At 36.2% G+C, this 25,844-nt stretch overlaps 1 protein-coding gene across 5 annotated transcripts in view; it reads left to right on the plus strand.

Annotated features, from left to right (window-relative positions):
* LOC5576280 (E3 ubiquitin-protein ligase TRIM37) overlaps positions 1 to 23,999 on the plus strand; it is a 46,989-nt gene extending 22,990 nt beyond the window's left edge. For 2 of the 5 annotated variants that reach the window (XM_021844448.1, XM_021844450.1), the window contains 6 exons: positions 8,008 to 8,395; positions 8,459 to 8,584; positions 19,979 to 20,034; positions 21,237 to 21,953; positions 23,626 to 23,681; positions 23,743 to 23,999. In XM_021844448.1, the coding sequence (XP_021700140.1) occupies positions 8,008 to 8,395; positions 8,459 to 8,584; positions 19,979 to 20,034; positions 21,237 to 21,953; positions 23,626 to 23,681; positions 23,743 to 23,773 (1,374 nt within the window). In that variant the 3' untranslated portion in view covers positions 23,774 to 23,999. The remainder of the gene's footprint in view (positions 1 to 8,007; positions 8,396 to 8,458; positions 8,585 to 19,978; positions 20,035 to 21,236; positions 21,954 to 23,625; positions 23,682 to 23,742) is intronic. The other 3 variants (XM_021844449.1, XM_021844452.1, XM_021844451.1) reach the window with 3 other exon arrangements.
* The last annotated feature ends 1,845 nt before the right edge of the window (positions 24,000 to 25,844 follow it).

Below are 25,844 nucleotides of genomic sequence, written 5' to 3' on the forward strand. Positions count from 1 at the left end.
AATACCTATCACTGATCACTACTAAAAGAGGCCGATCGATTGTTCGATCGGGCTTTTGTACCTCAAATCTGCTGATGGGACAATTCGTCGGGTTTGCTGATGGCGTTGGACTTTGCTCGGGTGGCGTGGTTCAATTATTGATGACCTGTTGGTTCTACTGGTGGTGTCTGGCCTAGCCTGTCACGTAATTCCTCCGGGGGGTAAGATCGAACGTCCTCGGTCGATTTCGAAGATTTGTCTCCTTTCTGCTTCTTATAATTTTTCCTAGGGTACTTGATGGTGAATACGACTTTTTTCCTACGGAAACAGAGAATTGCAATTGTTATGATAATTAACGTGGTAGTTGAGATACCACCGAAGAGTCCATAAGACCATTTCCTGAATTCAAATTGTTCCAGTTGAATATGATCAATCCGATGTCGGTTCTTTGATGTCGCCCAATGTAGGCTTGATAGATTGAGCTTATCGATGATGTGTTTGTTGATTGATAAGCCAGGGAATATACCTGCTACTTGACTTGTTTGGCTAAGTCTTTCCTCTGATGTGAAGGTATTGTTCCTTATTTGAACCGTACAATTGTGGAAATGAATTAAGAAATTTCCTGTTAGTGTTCTGTTGTGTGGGCCGCAGTTTGATCCGATGTACTGATTTTTGACGTTATTCAAAAGTAGTTTGTTGCCTGGTAACATCTCAAAATCTGTTTGATTCGTAATAGATGCAGAACAGTGACTTTCTAGTCCCATAATAATCGGAATTATGCATTTGTCTACGAAAGGTTTTGTGTTGTGTAGTTGTTGTATTGTTTTCTCTGGGTGTTCTGTTATATAAAATTTACTTCCTGATTTCACAACGTGATTTGGTGTTTCAGATATGATCGTATTGTTAACGATTAACGGTACAATTTTGAGTACTTCGCATGTGCTGTCGGTTTTAGGTACTTCCAAAATGTATAGAAGCATGTCGCTTTTGCTTGTAATTTTTGGATTTGCGTAACTCAATGCTTCCTCCGGAAAATTGGTCGTAATTCCTTGTTCGTTGATTATAGCTTCAATTATGAAAATTTCTTTGATTGTTAATAACTTACTGTTAGAGAGGGATAAACGAGCTCTCAGGATGGTGTCTTCGATTTCCTCGAGGATGTTGTTCATTGTATCCAAGGAGAGTAATAGTGTGAGGGCATCGGTCTCCTTTAATAAAACGTTGTTTACTGAAGTGAGTTGGTTGATGGTGTCTGTTATCTTGGAAATCCTTTCGTTGATAACTTCATTAATTTTGATTTGTTCGTTAGACTGGTCAATTACATCGTTGAAGGTTTTGTTGATAATCCTTAGGTCGTCTGCGTCGGGGTTTCCTGCAAGCCATTTCCAGCCTTTTCCTACGATGTCCCAGCGTTTTGGTCTGCTATTCTTGATTGGTTTCAATTTATATAAGTTGTCTGCTAGCTGCCTACTTTTCCTACTAATAAGGTTAGATAAAGGTAAGCTCCTGTCAATTTTTCTTGAAATGTCTAAAAATGAAGCTACATTCTGTTCTATTATGGTAAGGTTAATGGGGTGTATGATTTTTATGGTTCCTGTTTGAATGTAACAATTTTGTTCTTTTAAAATTAGTATCGGATTTTCATGCAAGTCAGAAATTTCTAAATTTTGACCAAATATTTTTATAAAAGACAAAACGAACAATAAAAAATTATACATTTTTTTTTTAATTTTCTTCGGCCTTTTTATCTTATTTTTATGCCTTTTGATGTTCCTAGAATTTTTAAATGTTCTTTCCTGGACTTGATTGGCTGTTGTACAAACTGCTCGTGGATCTAACTTTTTCCTAATGTTTGGCTTTACAAAAACATTTTGGCCTTCCTGTAGAATAGGGGGATCTTCTTTACTATGGTTACCTTTCTTTTGCTTCTCACGGGATTTTTCGATATTGCGGTTAACCTTGGAAAAAATAGCTTCGGCTTCCCTTGATATTTGTTGTGGGTCTATTTGGCTGCCTTGGTTGAATAGAATTTCGTTCGGTGTGAATTTGGTTGATGAATGTATGCTGGAATTATATAAAGATATGCAAATTGAAATTATTTCTGGGGTGTCCATTTCAGGAAATTTATGTTTGTTAGTATTATATATTTCTATTATGGTTGAGTGTGTTTTTTCTACTTGCCCGTTGCTTTCGGACGAAGAGGCGTAAGTAAGTGAAGTTCCTAAATTATTCAGAAAGTTTTTGAGTTGAATAGATCTGAAGGTAGTTTCGTGATCTGTGACAATTTGTAATGGTATGCCATAGTTACTGAAAAATCTAGTTAATGCGTTACGCACGTCTACTAAATTTTTAGTTTCGATGGGGATCATTTGAGTGAATTTTGAAAAAGAATCAACCATAGATAGAAAACTATAGGAGTTAATAGAAAAAATATCCATGTGCACTCTCTCCATGGGTTTCCTTGTAGCTGGCCTTGGTGAAATTTTGATGTTATACGGCTTACGTTCGTATTTGTGAGTGTTACATACTGAACAGGTGTTGATTGCGATTGCGATTTTGTTATGCATTCTTGGGAAGAAATAGGCTCGTTTCAGTTGATTTTCCACTTCTGTAATACCTCGGTGCGCTCGCTCGTGTTCCTTTGTGATGAGTAGGTTTTGTCTATCCTCATTGCTAACGTCTTCTACTTGAAAATGGGTAATAACGAAATAACCAGAGCTGCTGAAATGATTTTTGTAGGATTGTTGAATAAGATTAATTAAATTTTCTGGAGCAAGAATAGCCGTTTGTTTCCCATTGTGGTATTTTTTTAGAAATTCTGTTATTGAATTCTCGTCAAAGTGGTCCATGCTGATAGTGGATCGTCTATAATTCGTGAAAGGTGATTCTGTTGCTTCAATGTTTAGTCTTGATATCCGAAATATGATTTGATTTTTATAATAATTTATTGGTCTCTCGGTTGACTTTATGAAGTAGTCGTCGGAAGTATCAGCGGAGTGAACAGTTTCCAAGTCGTCGGAAGTGTCGTCAGTATTTTCGTTATGTTGTCCAATTTCTTCGTCGTCAGATATATCGGTTTCTGTCGTTTCAGAATTTCCTTCTTCTATATTTGCATTGATTTCAGTAGGATTGTCAGTTTTTCGACTAAGGGCATCTGCCACAACATTTGTCTTTCCTTGTTTATATTCAACCGTATATTGATAATTTTCGAGTTCGAGTCTCCAATTAAGTATTCTATTATTTTTTGTTGAGGTTTTTATGAAAGTGAGTGGCTTGTGATCGGTGTATAATTTAAATTGATTTCCAAGCAAGTATGGTTTATATTTTCTTATGGCCCATATAATAGCTAGAGCTTCTTTCTCGATGGTTGAGTAGTTTGTCTCCGCTTTATTTAATGTCCTACTAGAAAATGCAATAGGTCTTTCTATTTTGTCCTGTATTTGAGAAAGCACAGCTCCCACTGCAAGGTCGCTAGCGTCCGTAGTTAAAATGAAAGGCAGGTTAAAATCGGGGTATGCTAGAATTTGGTCGGAGGCAATAGTCTCTTTTAATTTTTTGAATGATGAAATGTATTCTGGATCTTTTGTGTTAACAGGTGTGTCCTTTTTTAAGTATTTAGTCATTGGTTTCGAAATTTTGGAGTAGTCTTTAATAAACCGTCGATAGTAACCAGATAATCCGAGGAATTGCCTAATTTCTTTTTCGTTGGTTGGTATTTTCCAGTCGATTATTTTTTGAATTTTATCTGGGTTTGGTCTAATTCCATCTGGCGTAACAATGTGTCCAAGAAATTCAGTTTCCCTCCGTAAAAACTCGCATTTGTCCAATTGAATTTTGAGGTTGAATTGTGTCAGACGTTCCAAAACTTTACAAACGTTTTCTAAATGGTTTTCCAAACTGTGGCCGATGATAATAATATCATCCAAATAAACGTAGCAAATATTTCCGATAAAATTTGATAGGATATTGTTCATAGCTCTTTGAAAGGTGGCTGGAGCGTTTTTAAGACCAAAGGGCATTCTGGTGAATTCAAAGTGTCCTTGTGTGGTGGAGAATGCTGTTTTAGCTCGATCCTTGGGATCCATTTCGATCTGATGGAATCCAGATTTCAAGTCTAAAGTTGTAAAGTATTGAGATTTTCCTAAATTGTCAAGAATATCTTCAATTTCTGGCATCGGAAACTTGTCATTTACCGTTTTTTCATTGATTTTTCGGTAATCGATGACAACTCTAATTTTTTGTTTGCCTGAAGCGTCCTTTTTCTTGGGTACAACCCAGATTGGTGATGAATAAGGGCTAGTAGATGGAGTAATTATTCCACTATCAAGCATTTCCTTAATTTGTGTTTCAACATCTTTTCTGAAGTGATGTGGATACCTATATGTCTTTGTGTACACCGGGTTATCGTCTTTCGTTTCAATTTTGTGCTTGATTATTGTCGTAGTTGTGAGTTTTTCATTGCTTCTCAACAAGACTTTATGGTTTTTTAGAATTGTATCAATAAGCTTTTCTTTTTCATACGTTGACAAATGTTCGGTTCTTATTAGTTGTTCTATAGTTTCTCTATCAGGTGTATCACTTGAATCTGATGGAACTGGAATCAATGTTTCAAAATTATTGACTCTCAATTTTAATTTAGGTATCTCAGGTGCCTTTTTGCCGGTAGAAATAATTTTGATGGTGCTTTTGTTATTAAATGATGAATAAACCCCAGGTTGTATTAAATTTCCTTTTGATAATTTTTGGAAGGATGGAACATACCAGTCACCGTCTCTGTCGGTTTCTACAGTCACTGTGTAACAGTGGTATTTCTTTGATGGATAGTATTTCTTGAAGGGGATATCTACTTGGTTTATTGAAATTTTATTTGCGTCGAAATCAATAAAAGTTTTGGTTTTGGACATAAATTCTGAGCCTATAATACCATCAAAAAAGTCGTGAAATTTAAGCTCGTGATATGTTTGTTCCGGTATGTTTGGCCCTAACAAATTAAATTTCCCTTTTTTACTAATGGTTTGTGTTCCGAATATGTTTTTCACCGTGGTTGTACCTTTTGTATTCTTTGTGGGAATAATTCCAGCTCTGATAATGTTTTTGTTGGCTCCGGTGTCTATAAGTAATCGAATTTTGTTGCCATTAATTTTATCTGTCACTAAAATGTATGGTAAGAAATCGAAAAAATTCTTCATCCTATGGTTTGATTTGCAGTCGTCATGCAAAAATTTACATTCCCTTCAACAACTTCATCTTCGTCGTCTTCTGAATATTCATGGTCCGACGATTCTATTTCTGTATTGTTAATAATTTTTCTATTCAAGGTCAGTCTGCTCCTTAGAGAGGGGTCTACCTCCATATCAGTTGGCTTGGGTTGATATGTTTTTTCGCCTTGTTGTTGCTGTTGTTGTTGAAAATTTGGTTTAGAAAATTTTCGTTGCTCGCCTTTTGATGAATTTTCATGTTTAAAAGGAGGTTTGTTTGGTTTGTCAAATGCTGTATTTGCAGCAATTTCTTGAGACTTAAATTTACAAAGGAATGCATAGGCATCCTCAATATCCTTCGGACGTGCTGCTTGGACGTGTCCAAAGTAAGTCCCTTTCAAGCCAGATATAAATGCGGCGAGACCATCTTCGTCAATGAAAAGATTAATTGCGCCCCAATTAGCTTTATAGGTGGCATTTTGTTTAGCTAATGTTTTTATGTTTTGTATCAACTCTTTAGATTTCTGATAATACTTGTGGATACTCATTCCTTCCGTCATCTTATGTTGCCATAGTTGGCATTTATAAGTTGATAATTCTTGTCGATCTCCTAAAGCATTGATTAAAATACTTTTAACAGAATCGAAGTCTTGCGGATTTCCAGCTAAGCATAGAATATCCTTAGCTCTACCTTCAATTTTGTTGATTACCGCAGTCATATACATTTTAAATAATTGAGGACTAACCTCTCCTTTAAAGTAGTCTAATGTTTCTTCGGCTGTGGAAAGCCATGCATGAAGCTGTTTTCTATTACCTTCGAAATGTGGAAGGGATTTAATAGGGTCGGGTATCCTGAAGAAATCTTCAACCCTACGATTTGGTACTTGTGTCGCCTGTTGTTCGGCTCCCTGATGTGGATTCCTTAGAGATAGCATTTCTTGTTCTTGTGTTTCTTGCCGGTAAGTTATTGCAGCAATATTGTCGTTGATTTGGCGTAATTGCTCCATCATTTGGCTTAAGGCCTGTTCCATTTCTGCAGATTCGGAAATGAAAAGATTCGAGATTTGCGGAATATTAGTTCCGTCTTTTAACGGGATGTGTGCGAGATCACCTGAATCGTCAGAAAATGAACTTTCTTCAGATTCCGAAACTCCAACAGTTTTGAATGCAATATTCAACTGTTTCCGAGCTCGTTGCCATGCCTTGCCACTGGCAGTTTTTGGCATTGAATTAATTGAAACGAATCAAATGTTCAACTGTACTTGGCAAACGTAGCTGCAAACGTTGCTTTATGCTTACGAAACCTGATGCGCACCAGCTGGTTTGATTGTAAGGGGGGAATATGAATAAGAATGACGTCTACTTGGAGCGCGTCGTTCTTACGGTGTTGTATAGAATTAATGTTGCTTTCACTTACCGTGTTTCGGTGGCTTGTTAGAGCTACAATACAAGTGATCGATCTATCTCGTAGTGCCGAATCAAAAGTTTCTATACAAATCGTCCGATCTATCTCGTAGTGTCGAAACGATTTTGAGCAAATAATCACTTTTCCAAACTTGTCAGTAAGCAAAAAGATAAAAATTTACTCACGGGTGTCCTGGTTCAGTTAAAGTTGACGTTGTGCCGGGGGGATCCTCAAATCAAATCAGCGGATGTAATCCTTCAGCTGCAGACGCGTATGCGGGAACCACTTGAGTAGAGTTGTTTGTTGCACTACTATTCCACTGTTGTATACACAAGTCTTTTTAACTTTACCGAACTGCTACAGCGCCAATAATGAGATGTCCTCTCAGGTTAACATAAAAAAAACATTTATTTTCTTCTTACACACTAATTACACTTGCTTAAACGACTAATACCTATCACTGATCACTACTAAAAGAGGCCGATCGATTGTTCGATCGGGCTTTTGTACCTCAAATCTGCTGATGGGACAATTCGTCGGGTTTCCTGATGGCGTTGGACTTTGCTCGGGTGGCGTGGTTCAATTATTGATGACCTGTTGGTTCTACTGGTGGTGTCTGGCCTAGCCTGTCACGTAATTATATTTTGGACCCCTATATATTTTGGACCCCCTTGGCCATTTTTCTGCAAATTTCCCAGTTTAAATCGAAAGACCAACTCAATTTGCATGCCATTTGGAAAGATAAGACTGTTCCGCACTTGCATCAACCGTTTGTACAAAGAAAGTGTGTTTATTTTATCTGAAATTAATTTAATTTAATCGGTGCATCCATGCAACCGTTACAACACGTTACACACAGAAATTGGAGCCGTCAGAAATTATTCAAATGTAAACAAATACTTTTTTCAAATTTCTGGACAAAAAGCGTAGAATTTCTTCGGGTTTCCATTGTCGATCGATTGATTAGAGTTTGGGCAAGCATATTATACATCCAGTGTCATGGACTTTGTCGCCAAACGATAAAAAAATGCCGGGGGTCCAAAATATATACTTTGAGGGTCCAAAATGTATTAATGTGTCCAAAATAATGAAAAACAGTGCTACACAATTCAATTATTTTCGACGTTTTTTGGTTCCTACATGACCGTTTGGACATTTTTATCTCGTAGAGGAAGTTTTTCTCTACATTTTGACATGTTCTTTGACTTGGTTACGCTGTGCAATTAATTAATTGGGACACAAAACTAAAATCACTTCCTTAGGGGGTCCAAAATACGACCGTTACCCTATGCATTGAACTGATCATTGCTATGAACTTCATCATTATTACAATTATAAAATACATTAGTTCATATTTTAATCATTTAATTCTAAAAAAAAAATAACCTTAAAGTCCATTTTTTATGAAAACTTCAATTCGCACAGGATGACGAGTTTGGTACCGATCGTAACGAGAATAACAGTAATGATAGGAATATTCGAAAATTAAACACTGCCGAAATACATATATCTTTCGAAGACGCCAGTTCTTTCGACGACAATGAAGTTGATCCAGAGGAAGTTTTATCGGGAGAAAATGATGTGGAGTACGCCGAGCTGTCAATGACCCAGAGATTGCCAACAAAATCAAACACAAATGTGGCAGATTCCAGTAACATAGCCAATGCTAGCCAGTCCTCAGTTGTCAGCGGATCTGTGACTGAAGACACAACTGCCCTGGACGAAGAACTTATGCTGTTAACCTTGTTTGATGACACTCCGTTAAACTCGGCTTCTCTAAACGAAAGTGGGTCGGTTTTAAGCAACCAAACAGGTGAGTATGCAGCAAATACTATTATATAGAACTGTTTAGGTCATAAAAGTACTTCTATTACAGGTCGCACATCCATCCGTCAGCCGGTAATATCTGCCAGCGTGTTCGAAAGTCTGTTAGAGCCACCTAGGTTGAATGCCATACCACTAACTGTGAATGATTCGGATTCGACTGAAAGCAACTCCAACTGTAAGTATATTCTGGACAACGAGTCAAGAACGAACACAATAAAAAGCTTTGTAGTGTAATTCGAACTGCACTCCAAGCTGTTCTTATTGAAGACGTTAGACAAAAATCAGAGGGGGTTGTGTTCAAGACACGACCGCATGACGTTAACTACGCCAAGTGATTTTCTGCATTTGAATTTTAGTCGATTGTCAAAGTTGCAGCCTTCCTATAGTTCGAAACCTAACATCATATCATGACGGTCGCAACATTTTAGATTTTCAATTGACACCCAGTATACTGCCGTAAGACGTCAAAAGAAGAATGAGCAAAGAAGCAGAAATCAGTCTGCTTTTATAGTGCACATGCCAACCCAAAAGAATCGTGGGTTTGGTTGCGTAAGAAAAGGGTCGACATTTTCCCAAATTTCGACAGTCTATCGTCAAAAATCAAAAGTTTTCTCCATTTGAGTAAAATGTTGTATAAATTTCCGACCAATTGGCGGGAAAATATTGAAAATCTACCGATAAATGGCTGAGTTATTAGTATTCAAAATCTTACATAATTTCGTGACGGTCGCAATATTTTAGATTTTTAATTGACACCCAGTAAATTGCCGTAAGACGTAGTTAACGTCAAAAGAACGACGTTGCAAGTTGTACTGTTTCATATACTGCCCATAAAAGCACAACTGTCCCATATGTATCTTCGAACCATCCCGGTGCTTTGACGTATACCTACGTGATATTAATTTTTTTTAACCATTTTTACTGCATATACACTAGCGCATATGCGTTACTATGTGATGAGTAGCGAATCAGGAGATGCAAATATCTACAGGTAGGACTCGATTATCCGGCGACTCGATTATTCGGAATTTTGGACTCGATTACCCGAAGTATGATTTTTGATAAACAAGATTCAGTTATTATGCATAAATTGGAGATTATTTTTTTTATTGCAATACAGGTCGGACTCGATTATCCGGAGCATCGATTTTTTTTCACTCCGGATAATCGAATCACTAAGAAAAAAATTGAAATCTTCGATAAAAAAAACTTAAATATTATCTTTTGTTGTTTTGTTTTGTTTACAAGATGCGGTGACGTAGCCAGAAATTATTTCTAGGATTAGTAGGGGTCTTTACACAGGGTGTCTACTACCTGGAAAACCTGGAATTATCAGGGAATTTTATTCAACCTGGAAAAAACCTGGATTTCTCAGGGAATTTTGGCTACATCCAGGGAAATTATTTTGAAGCAATAGTGGCATGGTAGAATATATCGTTTTTGTGAAACAAAATCTTTTTCACTGCTTGCAGTGAATCCTGATGCAAAAGAGACTCCAAAGAAACCTACAAAGACTATTACACGATTATTCCACAAGTTCTAATATTTTTTTCAGATCCCGAGGAATGCTTCCGGAATTCTAGTAATTTTTCCAGTGATTTTCTCTGGAATACTTCCAGGAATGCTACCAACGATTTTTGAATGGATGCTTAGAAGAATTTCTTAAGAATTTGGTCCAGAGTTCCTGGAGCACTCCACCGCTTCCACAAAGGTTTATTCCAGAGTTAAAAACATGCAGTAATTTTAACAATGATTATCCTGAAAAAAAAATCCTGGCAATTATCACACGATTTCCTCCAGATGTTTTCCCACTGATATTTTGTTACTTCTAGAAAATTTCGCTCAGATCCTACAGGAGCTCTTCCACTAAGGTTAATTCTAGAGACTTTGCAAAAAAATCGTTTTGGCATATTTCCAAGAAACCTTATAATTATTCCTACACCATTTTATTCCATTTATTCTAGGCTTTTTCATTAGAACCCTTGTCAAAAATTTATTCAGAAATTGCTCCAAAAATCGCATATAAACTTATAAACTTTTCCAAGAATATCTTGATAAATTTAACTTGGGATTCCTTATAAAATTTCTCCAGAAATTCGCTCGGTATTTCTTCAGCATTTCATCAAAATAATATTCATGTGGTTCCATTTCTTGAATAATTTTTCAAATGAAATTTGTAAGTCTCAATGGATTCTTCTCAACTTCATTCGAAGTTCCGCATCAGTTAATACTATAGTAATTGTTACAATTATTTCCTTTTCGAATTTCTTCAAGAAATTTCTTCAAAAACAAAACCGTAAGACTTTATTCAAAGATTCGATTTTTTTCAGATTTATTAGCAATTTATTAAAATAATCATAGAAAGCGCTCCATCAAGAATACCAGACTTCGATATTCCTTGTGGATTTCTCAAAATTTTCTACAATAAAAAATCTGACAAATTTCTTTGATTTTTTCTTGGAGCCATCCATTGATGAATGATTGGAAATTTTTTTTTAAAGACTTCATTGGAAATCTTTATCAAAAAATTTGGAGGAATTACTGAAGGAGGTTTGAATTCTTTAAGATGATCTAAATCATTTTTTTGGAGAACTTGTAGATTCCTTGAATCATGAAACGATTTTAGGACGGATTCCTGATCCTTAGAAAAATTCATGAAGATATCTAAAAAGAAAATGTTGGCAGAATTACCATCAGTGCACCAGATTCCGCTAATTTAAGGGAAGTTATGTGTTCAAATGTTTATTATAATATAACTATTGTGCCGATCAATAATATTTTTATGTCACAGTGTAGCTCCAACTATAGGTAATCATGGGCAAAATAAAAAGAATTTGAAAAACTTTTATAAAAAAATATTTAATTGCATTTGTTACTGTATCTAAGTGTTCCTATTTCCGCTCACGGTAAACAGATTTCGTGACGAACTTACTGAAAAAATGCATAATTTCAAATTTCGTTATTTATCCTGATATTTTCTGTGGTCAAACCATATCTTCTAATGCAATAAAGAAGGCTATATACTAAAATCGACATTTCTTTAAATTTTGTTCAATTTTTCGCATGAGCGGTTATTGGAACACACACAAATTCCTAGTGGCCCAATAACCGCTCACGATGTCTTATGTTTTCAATATAAAGAATTATTTTTTAAAATGAAAATAATGTCAGACGACTTCATTTGAAAGTTGTTAATATAGCTAGAATATACGCATGCAAAAATTGTCATTGGCATAGTAAGCTCTCAGTTAATAACTGTAGTAGTGCTCATAAGAACTAATCTGAGAAGCAGGCTCTGTCCCAGTGGGGACGTAATGCCAGAAAGAAGAAGAAGAAGAATGTGAATAAAATCTACAGCACCACGAGCAGTCGTAATGGCACAAGTACGTTTCTGATGTTCATAAAACTGAATCCCATTTTAGGAAAGTCTGTTTTTTTCTTAAGTTCAAATAGATCATTTTCAATATCTGACTTTGAGGTCATTTGATAATCATTCTTGGTTTTCGTGGAATTATAACAAAATTACCAATTTTTTTCTTGAGTTGTTTACACATGTAAAACAAACAGATAATTTTATTTATTGCAGGGCTGGTAGCAAGTCACTTTTTAGTGACTCGGTCACTTTTTTCGACCTGGTCACTAAAAAGTCACTATTTCCAACAAAAAGTCACTAAAGTCACTTTTTTCTCTAGTGACCAAAGTCACTTTTTTCGTGATCTGATGAAATCTTTTAGTCATTAGTCGTTATTAGTCATTTTCAGAGTTGTAGATCAGATAAAACGTGAGGTTAGGAGTCGCCCCTGAGTCATATAATTGTTTTCAATAATTCATTTATTGAAACATTTAGTTGAAATACAGATATTTTAAGTACGCATGGAATCATTTTCTAATTCTTTATTCACAAAATTCATCTAATTCGTGGACCTCGTGGCCGTGCGGTCATTGTCTTCGGGCATTTAAGCGCATCGTGTTATGGGGTGTGAGTTCGATTCCCGCTGCAGCCCTTGAAACTTTTCGTCAGGAATGTTTCTCGGCTGTGCCACTGGAGCATGCTTGTCCGTTGTCTAGTGTTAAGTTACAGTCTGTGCAACTAAATGGCTGAAGACGGTGTCCGTGTCTTTTTTTTAATTCGGTTTGTCTCGAGTTCGTCAATAATCAATTGCGTTTCTACTTTTTTGTTTGTTTTTTGAATTCTCTCAGGATTTATTTCTGGATGTTATGAAATTCATTCATAATTTTCGCTACAATTTTGTCTACAATAAAAACAAATCCCTCGTTTTGTTCCAAACATTTGTTAAGAAATGCTTCAAGTAATTCGTTTTGCACCTCTACTTCAAAATCTTTAAGGTACCGCGGGGCAAGTGGGTAAATGGGGTAAGTGAAAACAATTGATATATTTTACTGAATATGTGAATTAACTTTTTAAACTCATGCGTAAACCTTTGAGGTCATTGAGAACATTACGATAGGTAAGAGATTTCTGAGATGTTTCAGCCATTATTTCATAATAGAGCGAAAAATTGTTAACCTGTCAACTGTTACTCCGTAACAAGTTGGCGGCGTACAATCTTATTTTAATATTTTCAGTGGAAAAAAGCAGCGGAAAATAATTTCCTGTACCACTTCTTAGTTGTCCTCTGTGACAGTTTCAAACTGCAATAAAAAAAGTTTTAGAATTAATTCGACGTAGACCTAAAAATAGCTAAATTTAAACACCGTCAATTTTCTTATCAGGTGGGGCAAGTGAAAAGTTTATCATTAGAGATTGAATTTGTGTTTTCTCTTTAAGTAGCCATAAGTAAGCATGGTTCGCAATTATCATAGAAAACCATAACGTGCTGATAATTCAAGAAACTCTATACTCAAGCGTTAAAAGCTATTAGAAATCATGGAACTTCTCTAAAAGATGTTGCCAAACATTACAATATTGATATGTCTACTTCGGGCAGCCAATTAAAAGGAAGACGTTGACTGAAAAGTTGCAATATTAAAGAACACACGGAAATCTCGTGGAATGTCTATGTAAAGCTAGTTCAAAACATACAAATGGGGTATAGGTATATCCACATAAAAAAGATTCTAAATACGTTATTGAAGGATTCCGTTTGATTTCTCCCGAAGAGTTTTCCGACGTCATATCCGACTTTCTCAAAAACACATAACGAGCGGTGGAAATTCTACAGAGCAGAAATACAATTGCTGTCCTATAATGTAAGAACTAGCATTGGAAATGTTGCAGTTATAATGGTGTTCACTTGCCCCACTTTTGGGTAGTAAAAGTAAAAAACATTTTTCAAAAAACTTTTTCTGTATTTTTTTTTCAATTTTTCATAAAAATCAATTTTAGCATGCTGCTTATATTTGGTGGGAGTCAAGTTAAAAAATATACACGACCTCATTTGTTTCAACTATGCGAATTCCATTACCCACTTGCCCCACGGTACCTTAATGATTTTTTTTTCGGTAAATTCCTCATGAACAGGTATTTGGTAAAAAATTATCACGAGTTTGTTTACCGGAGTTCCTGTACTTGATTTTTTGCTGGAATCAGACATATAAAATAGTCACCTATATCAAACTAATGTTTGTCTCATAAGACAAATGATAAGTGAAAGCTCCAATGCGCAATGTTTTTGACGATTTATGACGATCAAGTTTTATCCCGCTCAGATAATTGGTAAGAAATATTTGACATTACTGTAGTTTTCTACATTCTAAATTCACCCAATATGTAGGGAGCCGGATCCTATTCCTATTTGACCACAATATGCGTAGTATTGAAGTGCTTGCAAAGTTTTAGACAATTCGGCCGAGAAAAACCCCTCATGCCAAAGTGAATCATGGAAGTGCGCAAGTAGCTCTGCACCCTATATTGGTTAATATACACATAGAACGTATTTTCATTGTCATTTTTATGACTAATACTTGTAGTTTTGAAGTCACTTTTAGGTCACTTTTTGGTCACTATTTCGATCATTTTGGTCACTAAAGTCACTATTATTTTGCTGTCTGACCGCTACCAGCCCTGTTATTGAATTGATAATACTTTTCTCGAGACTTTTTTGTGTAAGTATTTCAAAGCCAAACTCCTGTCTTTAAAAATAAATGTTAAGTCATGTAATATGAAAAATTCATCAATCATTTATGTATTTTTTAGAATTTCTTAAACCTGGAATTGTTTTCCAGAACCTGGAAAACCTGGAAATATCAGGGAATATTATTTATGTAAATGAGTAGACATCCTGTCACAGGAAAAAAAAATGTTTTAGCAGCATACACAAAAAAACACTTTAAAACACCCCCTTTTCTTAAATACGTTCAAAACAGCAAAACCATTCATATCGTATATTTTAATACCAAATTATCTCAGATTTATGCATAAAAATAGAAAGACAAGAACATCAAAAAACAAATTCCGGATAAGCGAGTCCGGCCTGTATACAATATGAATGGTTTAGCAGTTTTGGACGTAGCACAGTGGCTTAATATCCAAAAAACATGATCATCAGCCTTTTCAGTGTCAAAGGGTGATAATATTGCTATACTATGTTCGGCAATGTTACTGTATATGTTAAGCGGCAACTTTTGGGTATAAGAAATTTTAGATTAATTTACTCATAAGTGAGATAAAAATATTATTTTCCCTGTTTGTCGATAAAAGCTATTGGTGTCTTCGACAGAGTTGTTGGAAATGTTGAATGAAGAAAAGTTGTCGAAGACACTTCACCTCTATCTATTGTAATAAAGGATTTACTGCAATTTGCATATAAAAACTAAAAACTAAAGTACAGTTTTCACAGTGATTTTCATAGCTTACAATGTTCTAGCACTATTTATATATTTTCGAAATATAACACTTTGCTGAACATACCGAGATAAAATATTCATTTTTTCTATAAGCTATGAGCATTTTATTGTAGAAATTTACGTTTTTTACACTAAAATATCTCGAAGAGTTGCAAAAAGTTGCAAAAAACTTGACATTCATTGGAAAGGCCAACATTTAATAAATTCTCATGTTTTGTTCTTTTTTCTGTTAACTGTTCATAAAATAAGAAATAAATTTCTTTCCGTGTACCCTACAACATAGGATCCACGAAGCTTTCATTCAATTTTTACTAGTGCTGCCAAGCTCGATTTAGATACGTCAACATGAGATGAAATCAAAAGCCCGAGCGCGTTATACAAATTGCATACTGATTGGCGAATTGACCTAATCATGTTAATTTTCTTTCTGCACAATTTCCATTCCTGTGCAAAATTCCATCCTTTTTCAAATTTTCAATCAGGAAAAGGCTTCTTAAAAATTGTACAGCTTACAGACAAACTGCGTCGTAGCTTTTAAGTCTAAACCAATTTGTATCGTGATCGTCGTTTCAATTAAAGTGGGGTGCTCGAATTGACAAGTCGATGTTTTGTCGGAGTGATTCTAAAAGAAAATTCAAATTATAAAGGTGTATTAGCTTCAAACTGAAATCGAAGTGATTTTCGGGAAAGGGTTGTGCTACTTTTCCCCTAATGTCGTTTCCCCGAACGCCAGTTCCCCGAAAGCCAGTTTTCCGAATATCCCGTTTCCCCGAATAGCCCATTTCCTCGAAATGGATGTTGGTACTCAGATTTGTCATATCTTCATATATATCAGGGTGGTGAACATACTGGTCATCTGATATGCACCCTTCTTTATTTGATTGGCGGTTCTTACGAGTTTTACCGTTCTCAGCATTTTTGGCTACATGTGAATAGTCGAAAATGACCAAATACCTCCTTCTTTTGATTGCTTATCTCTTCTAATTCTCCGTCATGCCACTGAAAACTATTCTAGCACCTATTTGAACTGCAGCAACTTTTCGGGGAAATGGCATTCGGGGAAACGGGTCATTCGGGGAACTGGCGTTCGGGGAACCGACATTCGGGGAAAAGTAGCACAATCCCGGGAAAGTTATTTAAATCAGTGAATGTGTAAATTAATAACATTCAATTACAGTTTTTTTATAAATTGTTTAGTAATTAGAACCGTGTGACAACCACGTGTGCCTTAATAGTGGTTTAGTTCAGGTAAGCCATTCTATTTTGACCTTAAGTGAAGCAATAAGTGAAATTCCAACGTTGAATAGGCTTTGCCCATCCAACGTGGGCGGTTCGTCCGGAGTTAGTCCATATTTTTCCAGGACGAAGTGAAAGCAAGCCTTGACCAGAATTGTCAGTCCACGTGGTTCGAGTTAGCAGACCGAATTAGACTCTGCGTGTGCCGTAGTGATCAACCGTTGACGTGCAGAAAAGTTAGGCGTTTCGCATTGAGCGGAGACACTGTAGCACCGTTGTAAAAGTGTAGAATCCGAACCGGGCTCGCAATACTGCTCGAATTAAGATCTGTTTCGTCAAGTGAGACGATATCGAGCCTCGTCCACGTGCTCGTCACTCCACTAGACAGGGATGCATTTACCCTGAATTCATCGTCACCCACGGATCGTGCTAGTGTTTGCTCTAAGTCCGTCAAAGGTAAGCTCACCGCCAACAATCAAACCACCACTCGAACATTGACTGGACTTCCAAGCTTGGCAACGAAACCCGCTGTAAGAATTCGCCCAAGGACAGCGTGGGAGCCGCAACATTTCCGGCTTAAGGTCAGACTAGATTAGTTGCCTACTACTAAATACTTATTTAGAAAATGGTCCTAACATAAGCCAATACAGTTAGCCATGAGGTCACAAAATAAAGAGTAGGGTTTTCTTGAACTGAATCGATTCGAATAATAAACTGGTTCATCATATCGGTGAAGCTTATAACAAACCTGATCAGTAAAATTTCAAATGCGAAGCTTGATGAGAAATAAATGTTACTTCGAATTCAGTTCTCCCTCCACTAGTTCGTGATGTCATTTGAGGTGAAACTTTCGCAAATTGGTTGGTCTAGTTAGCGAAGACACCACACGACTGCTCGACTGTACGATTTCTTTAGTTATCCAATTTTTGTCGGATTTACTTGCCGTTAGTTTGCTTCATTGGTTGGGTCAATTTGTACACAATTCGGTCCGTTATAAACTGTTGGCCTCAAGGGGTGGATCACTTGTTCAATGTGCATCAAATGTACATTCATTTGCATCAAATGCATTTTTTCGACATTCGCATCAACCTAGCATTGGTGTTAGCAACACCACCTTATCAACGTAGCCTTCTATAGCAACGCGTATTTGTTTGTTGTGCATGTTTCAAAATGTTTGTCCTTTATTATGATGATCCATTGCTAAAAATTATTTCTTTCAGATAATCAAGCAAATATTTTCATCGGATCTTTGTGGCATTGTACTAAGAAATATTGTAATTATAAGTCTTGTCCTGCGTCCATATAGAAATGGAACTAATTGGGAGCAGGAGTAGTTAGAAACTTTTTCGTGGTAAACCCGTATTCAGTAATGCGACTCAGTGGAGGTGGACCGGAACACCTTTATTCGATTGGGCGGATCGGATTGTAAATCTCACATGCAGGTGAATTGAAAATAACAAGACAAAAACATGGAATTTTTTTGACTCATTTCATTATCTACAATGGTAGTAATCTCTCCGGACCGAGCCATGCCTTGAACTTGCCACATATATTGCATTGTTAAGTCCACGCAGTTAGTGTCAGTGGAAATGGTTCTTGACTGGAATTAGGGTATGGTCATCCAGGTGACGGAATTAGTCAAGCAAAAACTCTTGAACCAAATGAACTCAATTCACCCTTCCACTGTTCTGGACAAATTTTCTTCCTCGTTGAGCACGCAGACAGCCCACAATCACGGTGACTATTTTAAGCTTGATCTTGCCCTCCTTGTCCAATTTCGTACCTGAAACTAAACATCTGCGCTAACGAACGGAATACGGGGAATTAGTCCAACAAAAAATAAAGTACTTTACATATCACCTTAGACACTCACTCCCTTGCTCACTCCTCTAGTTCAATATGTTCTCGGGCTTAACTGTCCACGAAAAGGTTTGGAACATCGTTATCTACGTACTCGAAATCCAATTGCCGTCCATCAGGAAGCGCTGTAAAACTTTTGGTTCAACATGTTTTGGATGAGGCAGCAGTCTTCTCGAGTTTGTGGAATGACAAGTTTGACACTTTGACAAAGACAAACGTTTGAGCAAGCCGCCGTTGGCTTTACGATACAAAAAGGATTGTTACACTTGTAGGGACAAACCTCTGCTAGCAAATACTGAACATCTGCCGGAAATTTCGGAACAAATTATATATTGCAATTTCAGAGATAACTTTCCGTTCTACGGTTGAACAGAATGTTACCGCAGCCGTCACATTACTGATTTTCACAAAGCATCATCGATCGGCTGCGATGATACCTTGGAAACCACGCTAATGACTGTTGTTTTCTATCGCGTTTCTAAGCTTGGGTCTCTACAAGCATACTTTGATTAGATAGTTTTGTTCAATGATACAATGATTTTCAAGCCTGCGGTAGAACTTTGACAGCTGCGGTAGAACTTGGCGGCTACCGCAGAACGGAAAATTTTCAAAAGAACCGTAATATATCATGTAACTGACAAATGCAAGCGTTTCGTTAGGATAATTATTCTTCTTTTTCGTCCTCACTGGAACAGAGCCTGCTTCTCAGCTAAGTGTTCATATGCGCACTTTCACAGTTATTAACTGAGAGCTGTCTTTGCCAAAGTTACCATTTTTCGCGTATAAGATGTCGCGAAAAGGCCTTATACGTACAAAAGTGGAGGCGATATACGTGCATATTTGGCATACAATGCGAGAGTATAAATTTTCTTGCGAACTTATCAGTAATCTTAACAAATGTTGATTTAACAGCTGCTGCGGATTGATTCGTCTTACTTTGTACGAGTATACGGGACGAATCCGAAATGTACAAACGAACTCTAAAAGTAGCGTTTTATGTGAGGAAACTCATCCATCGAATGATTTCATCGACCGTCTAATGTCTAGTGCGGATGTGATGAAATTTGTATGAATAAACGAGTCACTACGTAAACTGTAATGCGAGTTCTGGTTGTCTGGATATACACTGAGGGTGTCTGTTAGTCCCAAGCAGCCATCTGGTTGATTCCTTGTGTAAGTGCAGCTGATCTGACGATACTGGAGTAGCAACCATGGGCGGCCAATTAAGCTCAAGCACAGTTCTCCATCCTCGAGCTTGGGTGGGGTTACTCCGCCCTCAGTTCAGTAGCCTACTATACTAATACTATGACGAATTGCTCAATGATCGCAAGGATTGTCGTGGTGGGCTTCGATGCGGTGTGACCCTGAAGTACACTAGACAGATCCCAACTACGCCAAAGAACGGGTAACGATTTTGCAGCGATGTCTGCTATCCTGAAATCGAAATCCGTTACGACCCCACGCTTTTTTTTTTAAACTGTGCCTACAGACAGTGAGAAAGATTTTACAAATCAAAATTGGGTTCTAATTTATTTTACCTTAAGTTGGTTAGACGTAATAAAAATCACCTTTTTTATCAAAGGGCGAAACATCTTCATTTTTTTTCTGAGACCGTCCAAGGATTTATTTGTTAAAAGTTAATAAAAGATTTTTTTTTTTTTTACAGCAGCCGCTACCACGTCCATTAATGGTGAAGACAACAATTTAGTATGGAATTCTCAGGTATGTAACTATGATCTAACAAAAATAATGCAAATTCATTATTGATGAAAAAAGCGAAAAAAAATTCACGTTCAGTAATCTTGTGACCCAATAGAAATCTCAGCCAGCACGTTGTTGGCGAGTGGTGTTTCAATACCTAATAAATAATGCGCTCTCGGGCTAGGCATTGGATATAAATAGAAAGCGTAGTGTTTGGATGGGCATCTAATTCTTCCGAAAGAGGTGCGCTTTGCGAAAGAGGACCACATGATTTTTGAGCTGAAATCGAGTCCAGGTTAACTTCTGCGTCCATGAGTCCCCTCGTGGCGTAGGGGTAACGCGCCCTATCTAGAGAACAGGGAGTCGTGAGTTCGATTCTCACCGAGAAGACGTGTAACTTTTTCGCAAATTTGTCCATTTAATCCAGTTGCAAATTATATGTAATGTTTATTTTTTCGGTAATTGTATAAACTAATTCCAAACATGATTACCAAACATACAAATTCCATTTAGCTAGATTTCGTAGAAAATCGGTGGATCACAAATGCTATGGGAAAGAGAGGGTTAATTTGCCTTCATTATCTGTAAAAACTTAGTACAAAGGAGTTTTAGTACTGAGGACTTTTAAAAGAAGAAATTTGTTCCTTTGATTGGAAACATCGTTGATCAACACCTGTTCACAGTTTTTCAGCAAGACAGAACTCAATCACGGTTCATCAGAATGAGCATTTTAGGCAAAAGTATGTTTGGGTCTCCAGCGATATAAATCCATTCTATAATTTTATATGAGCGAATGTTCGAAACAAGGCCTGTGAGAAATCTCTCCCCATCTATGATGTTTAAAAGCTCTAATCAAAGAGATATTGAACTCAATGACTTCATGATAAGATTAGATGGTATGTCTTCAAATCCTTTCTCGTGAGGCGAAAGTAAGAATTAAAAATATCAACAGAAAGAAAAAAACAGAGTCCAGACAGATTAAACTAATCAATTATTTAAAAAAATCGTGATTTATTCGAGTTATCCATATAAAATCTACCATAAAACATGATATTTTCGCAATTTTGCATTGGCCTTACTGTTTCCGCTTTGGAACCATTTTCATTGTTTTTTCGCTGTTTGTTTTTTAATTATATTTTATTGTCATAGGTTTTAGATTATATTTTTTCTTAAATAATCTTATGTTTCTTACTATTATTTTTTTTGTCTTATGTTTGATCTAGAAACCGTATGATCGATTTGATCGAATGTTGAATAATATTCAATTAATGGAGAAAGCGGCCACGGGTGCATCGTCAACATCAAATACGTCAAATGCAGTCAACAGTCGTGTGTCAGAACAAACCACGGATGCTAGTTGGTCTGTTCCGGTATCAAGATCAAACAGTACAAGTGAAAGGAAGGTTGGTCAAAGCCACGCGCTTTATGACGCACTTTCTTCTTCTGCCAGGAATCGTAAACGGGAACGTGACTGGGATGCACAACAACGGAACAACCTATCTCTCAGTACAAATCGAAGTGATTCACCATTGCACATGGATGTAAACCAGTGTATAAACTTAGATGCATCAGCCAGCAATCCCAACTCATCAAAAAATTGGGTGGGAATATTAAACCTCGATAGAACCAATGTGCCATCGACTTCGAAGGATTACCACAAGCATATTGCTCATGATACTAGTTTCTGGACAAATGTATTCTTTCCGTCCACAAGTTCGGAAGGCATTGGACAACAACTTCAACAGATGGATCAAGAGTTGAGAAATCCTAGCATTCAGCTAGACAATTCCGGAAAATCATCACAAATATCTGCGCAAGCGGCCTGTGCGGTCAATAATCCATCAGGCTCACAATCAGATGTGGGACGTTTAAAAGTGAACTATTTTAAAAAACTGAAGAAGATTAAAAACACTCTCAATGGGAATATAGAATTGGAAAATGTAAGTAAAACACAAATTCATCAAACATAATAGTTGATTTTTACATAGGTTTAACATTTTTCCCTCGGAGCAGCAATTAAAATCGTTCGAATGAAGCATAAAGATCATTTCTGGGACTTTTCTTCTTCATTTTTATACATCTATTTAAAAAAGTACTTGCTTCAGTTGATTCACTACCGGAATACGACGGCAACTACTGGCGCAAGAGAGCTAAATTTTCGCGAAAATCTAGTTAGTAGTTGGCTTTTTGATGAGATAAAAAGCTGAAAATTGTCAAATAGATTAAACTAGAGGCGATCTTTTTACCAAAAATGCGCTATGTCGTTTTTATTTATCGGAAAATATACGTTTTATTCCATAGTTTATTCTACTGATACAGGCAATATTACGGCAAATAATGCAAATATGTTGTTATTACGAATGCTTGAAGAACGTTTTTTTCTGAAATCAATAAAAAGTACTTGGTTCATGATATTAAATAAACCAATCTTATTCGAAGATTGAAGAGATAACTACTTAAATAAATTCCATTTTTATCGTTATGAATATCGTTATGAAATTGCAAAAAATTGTGTACGCAACTCGTTGCAGAACTCTATTTTTACAGCACTCGTCATAGTTATCCAACTCGGCAAGCCAGCTCCTTGACAAACGATAGTGATGCTTTCTTAAATAACCAAGGTATTTGAACACATTTTGAAAAATCACCATATGTCTTATCCGGTATGGACACTCCCTTCAACATAAAAAGAACAAGAATTTTACAAACTATAATAATATGTGTTCTTAAGGCGAAGTAGGCCGTCATTGAAATTTGTACGCGTCGTTGATGATTGTTGCCAATTCATCTCACGATTTCGAATGAAAGTTACAGTTGCAAGTGCAAGATGGTTTTGCACTGACACAGCTGAAAAAGTATCAGCATATTCTATGTATGTTAGCGCGTATAGTGATACTTTTTCAAGTCAATATAAACTATCAATACTGAGTTTTAGATTTTTGAAATGCAAGCTGAAAAGTCATCATTGTTGCCAAGAAGAATGACGGGCTACTTACGAAAAAATAACAAGAATTGTACAAATATTTTAGAAAATTATTGAGTAAATTATGCTCAGGAATAGACGTAGCCAGATGAGCACTTTTGTGGTAGACCCACATTTTAAACGTTCAAGATTCCATCATCGTTATCATAAGTAAAAAAGCTGTTATTTGCTCAAAACTGAAATTTGCTGAAAATTTGTTTACTGTGTTCTGGTGGATAAATAGATGGTGGGCTGTATTTTTTTTAATTTCAAACAAAAACTGGTTTTGAAAGTATGATTGATTTTTCACACATGTTTCTCATTATAATGTAACAATTGGCGTTTGCCAGACAACTTTAATTGTGATGAAAATGTAGAAAAAAATGTTTTATTAGGATCTTTGCAAACTTTACATTATTAAAATTAGCTCATTCAATTTCAAAATTTTCTTAAATTTGACCCAACTTATTCGTAAATAAAAAACTATTTAAAAACAAAATACATTTTAAATTTGATTTTTGACGTTTGGGTTATAGAATTGCAAGAAAAATTGAAAAAAAGTTCATTCAACTTGGAGATCGAGCGCCTTCAATTTTCCTTACATATTTCCGATACAGTTCTTACCAGCTCTAACAAACTTTTTTTTTCAGGTTGCCAATGAGAGCTCGCGGGGTACTTCGACATCTCAGATCAATAAAAATGGAAGGTTTGTTATACCATAGAAAAAAAAAAAACAGGTTGGATATAATATGTGTATGTCTTTTTAGCTTATCCGACGAAGAAACATGCCATGAATAATTGTAACAGAACATAAAATGCTGATTTTATTTATACCTACCATTTTAAACATATATTTCATAAACACAATATTTAGCTAGTCTGAAATACGTAGTGGAAATTTTTAAACATATGATATACTCCCAATATTAGACAAAATTTATTGACTGAGGTGAATCGATGAATTCGCAAGCGACTGATATATTGTAAACTGTCGTCCTAATACATTCAAACTAAAGATATCAAATGCATGTTTATAGATTAACGATGACATTCCTGCAAACGCTTCATTACTCTTCTCATAATCAAATGCTTTATTACGCTCCTCATAATAACTTTTTCCGCAATCATTCATTCGGTCCGCTGCCTATGGCAATATTTTTCCTCGTAAAAGTTCCTGTTAAGGTCTGCGATTAAATGTTTCAGGGATGGTACCGTAATCCGGGGTAACATTGATCAGTTTTTAGGATATTTCTTGAATATTTAACTTAAAAATGCAAATGTTCTGAGTTTTATATTTTTAAAACAAGTACTGCCACCCAGAGCTCGTGACTATATACTGTATTTTGGGTTTTGAATGATTTAAGCATGTTTACAAAAATGTTTTATGTGATTTTTTTCACTTAGCTGATATGGGGTAACATTGATCATCCATGTAAACAACGTACGGTAATATTGAAAATGTCGTTACTTACTTAAATCATGGCCCCTGAAGCCGAATATGATGTCCAAACGCTTACATCTCATTACCTTTTTGAGTTATTTTAAAATTAAAATCACTTCGAACAGCGGAATACGCCCAAAGGTAGGCAATTTCCTAAGGGAATTCTAATTCTTAACAGTAATTCGTTAATGTTGCCTAATTGAACATACTTATAAAATTTTTGACAACGGAATCGTTTTTGGCGATGCCATTTTTAGTGAGAACCGTATTTTCCTTGCTGATATCGCTTGCAGAACTTATGTGAGACATGAATCTTCGGTAGTGTCATCCTTAACCATTGAAATCATTGTTTCGAAAACTAGACAAATTAACGCATAAAGTTAAAGCAATTTTTGCAAACATCTTAATTTTTAATAGCTCATAGATATAAAAAAGGGAAGCAACATTCATGCTTTAGAAATGTTTCATTAATAAATGATGATACCAACTTAATACGAGATGAGTCATTCCGATCAATGTTACCCCGCTGATCAATGATACCCCGGATTACGGTACACAAATTAGGGGTCTATTTTGTAAATCGAGCAGATTCATGTGACTCGTCTGTAACCACTGTCGATCAAAGTAAGCATGTATATTACAGATGTCACCCGTCGACTCCCATAGTAATCCAGTTACATAGAGTGACAACTGTCGATAAACTCGAGTGACAGAGCTGTGTCGAGCGAAGTTTTTGGTCGACAGTGACTCCAGTCGAGTCATTTTTGTGCTTATTCTGCGCGGCGTGTGAGACGAGACGAGTCGCTCTCACCGCGAGTGACGTGAGTCGACTAATGTTAATCAAATGGGAGCGAGTCGACAATTGTCACCTCATTCGACTCGTGTCACCTCACACGCCGCGCAGAATAGGCACGTTTGATCGACTCGAGTTATAAAATAGACCCCTTAGAGTCTTAAGCATTTGGCATAAGGTCATTTGGCATAACGGTCATATAACATAATGGTCATTTGGTATAACATATTTTCATGAAGAACAGGCATCTTTTGAAAGAAGTGATATAATTCTGGTTATGCCAAATGGCCATTATACCAAATGATCATTATGCCAAACGATTGTCTCAATCTTCAACTTTCAACTCAGCCGCTGTAAATTCAATAAATTTCAAAAACAGATGTCAGCATATGCTTGGATCAACGCCATCTGTTTTTGTTTTATTATCAAAATGATTTGTCGCACTCGTTTCCGTTTGCACGCACGAATAAATTTGTTACATATAACATTCATAACGTTGAAAATGAATTTATATCATTTTTTATTTATTATTATTAGTGTAGATCTAACCAGTGATGCATTTCAAACTGAACGCGAGCCAAAAGTGAACTGAACGCGTTCTAATTTTGCACGAGAACGCAGCAAGCAGTGAACTT

The sequence above is a fragment of the Aedes aegypti genome, chromosome 2, assembly GCF_002204515.2.
Source record: "Aedes aegypti strain LVP_AGWG chromosome 2, AaegL5.0 Primary Assembly, whole genome shotgun sequence".
In the NCBI taxonomy this organism is placed as follows: Eukaryota; Metazoa; Arthropoda; class Insecta; order Diptera; family Culicidae; genus Aedes; species Aedes aegypti.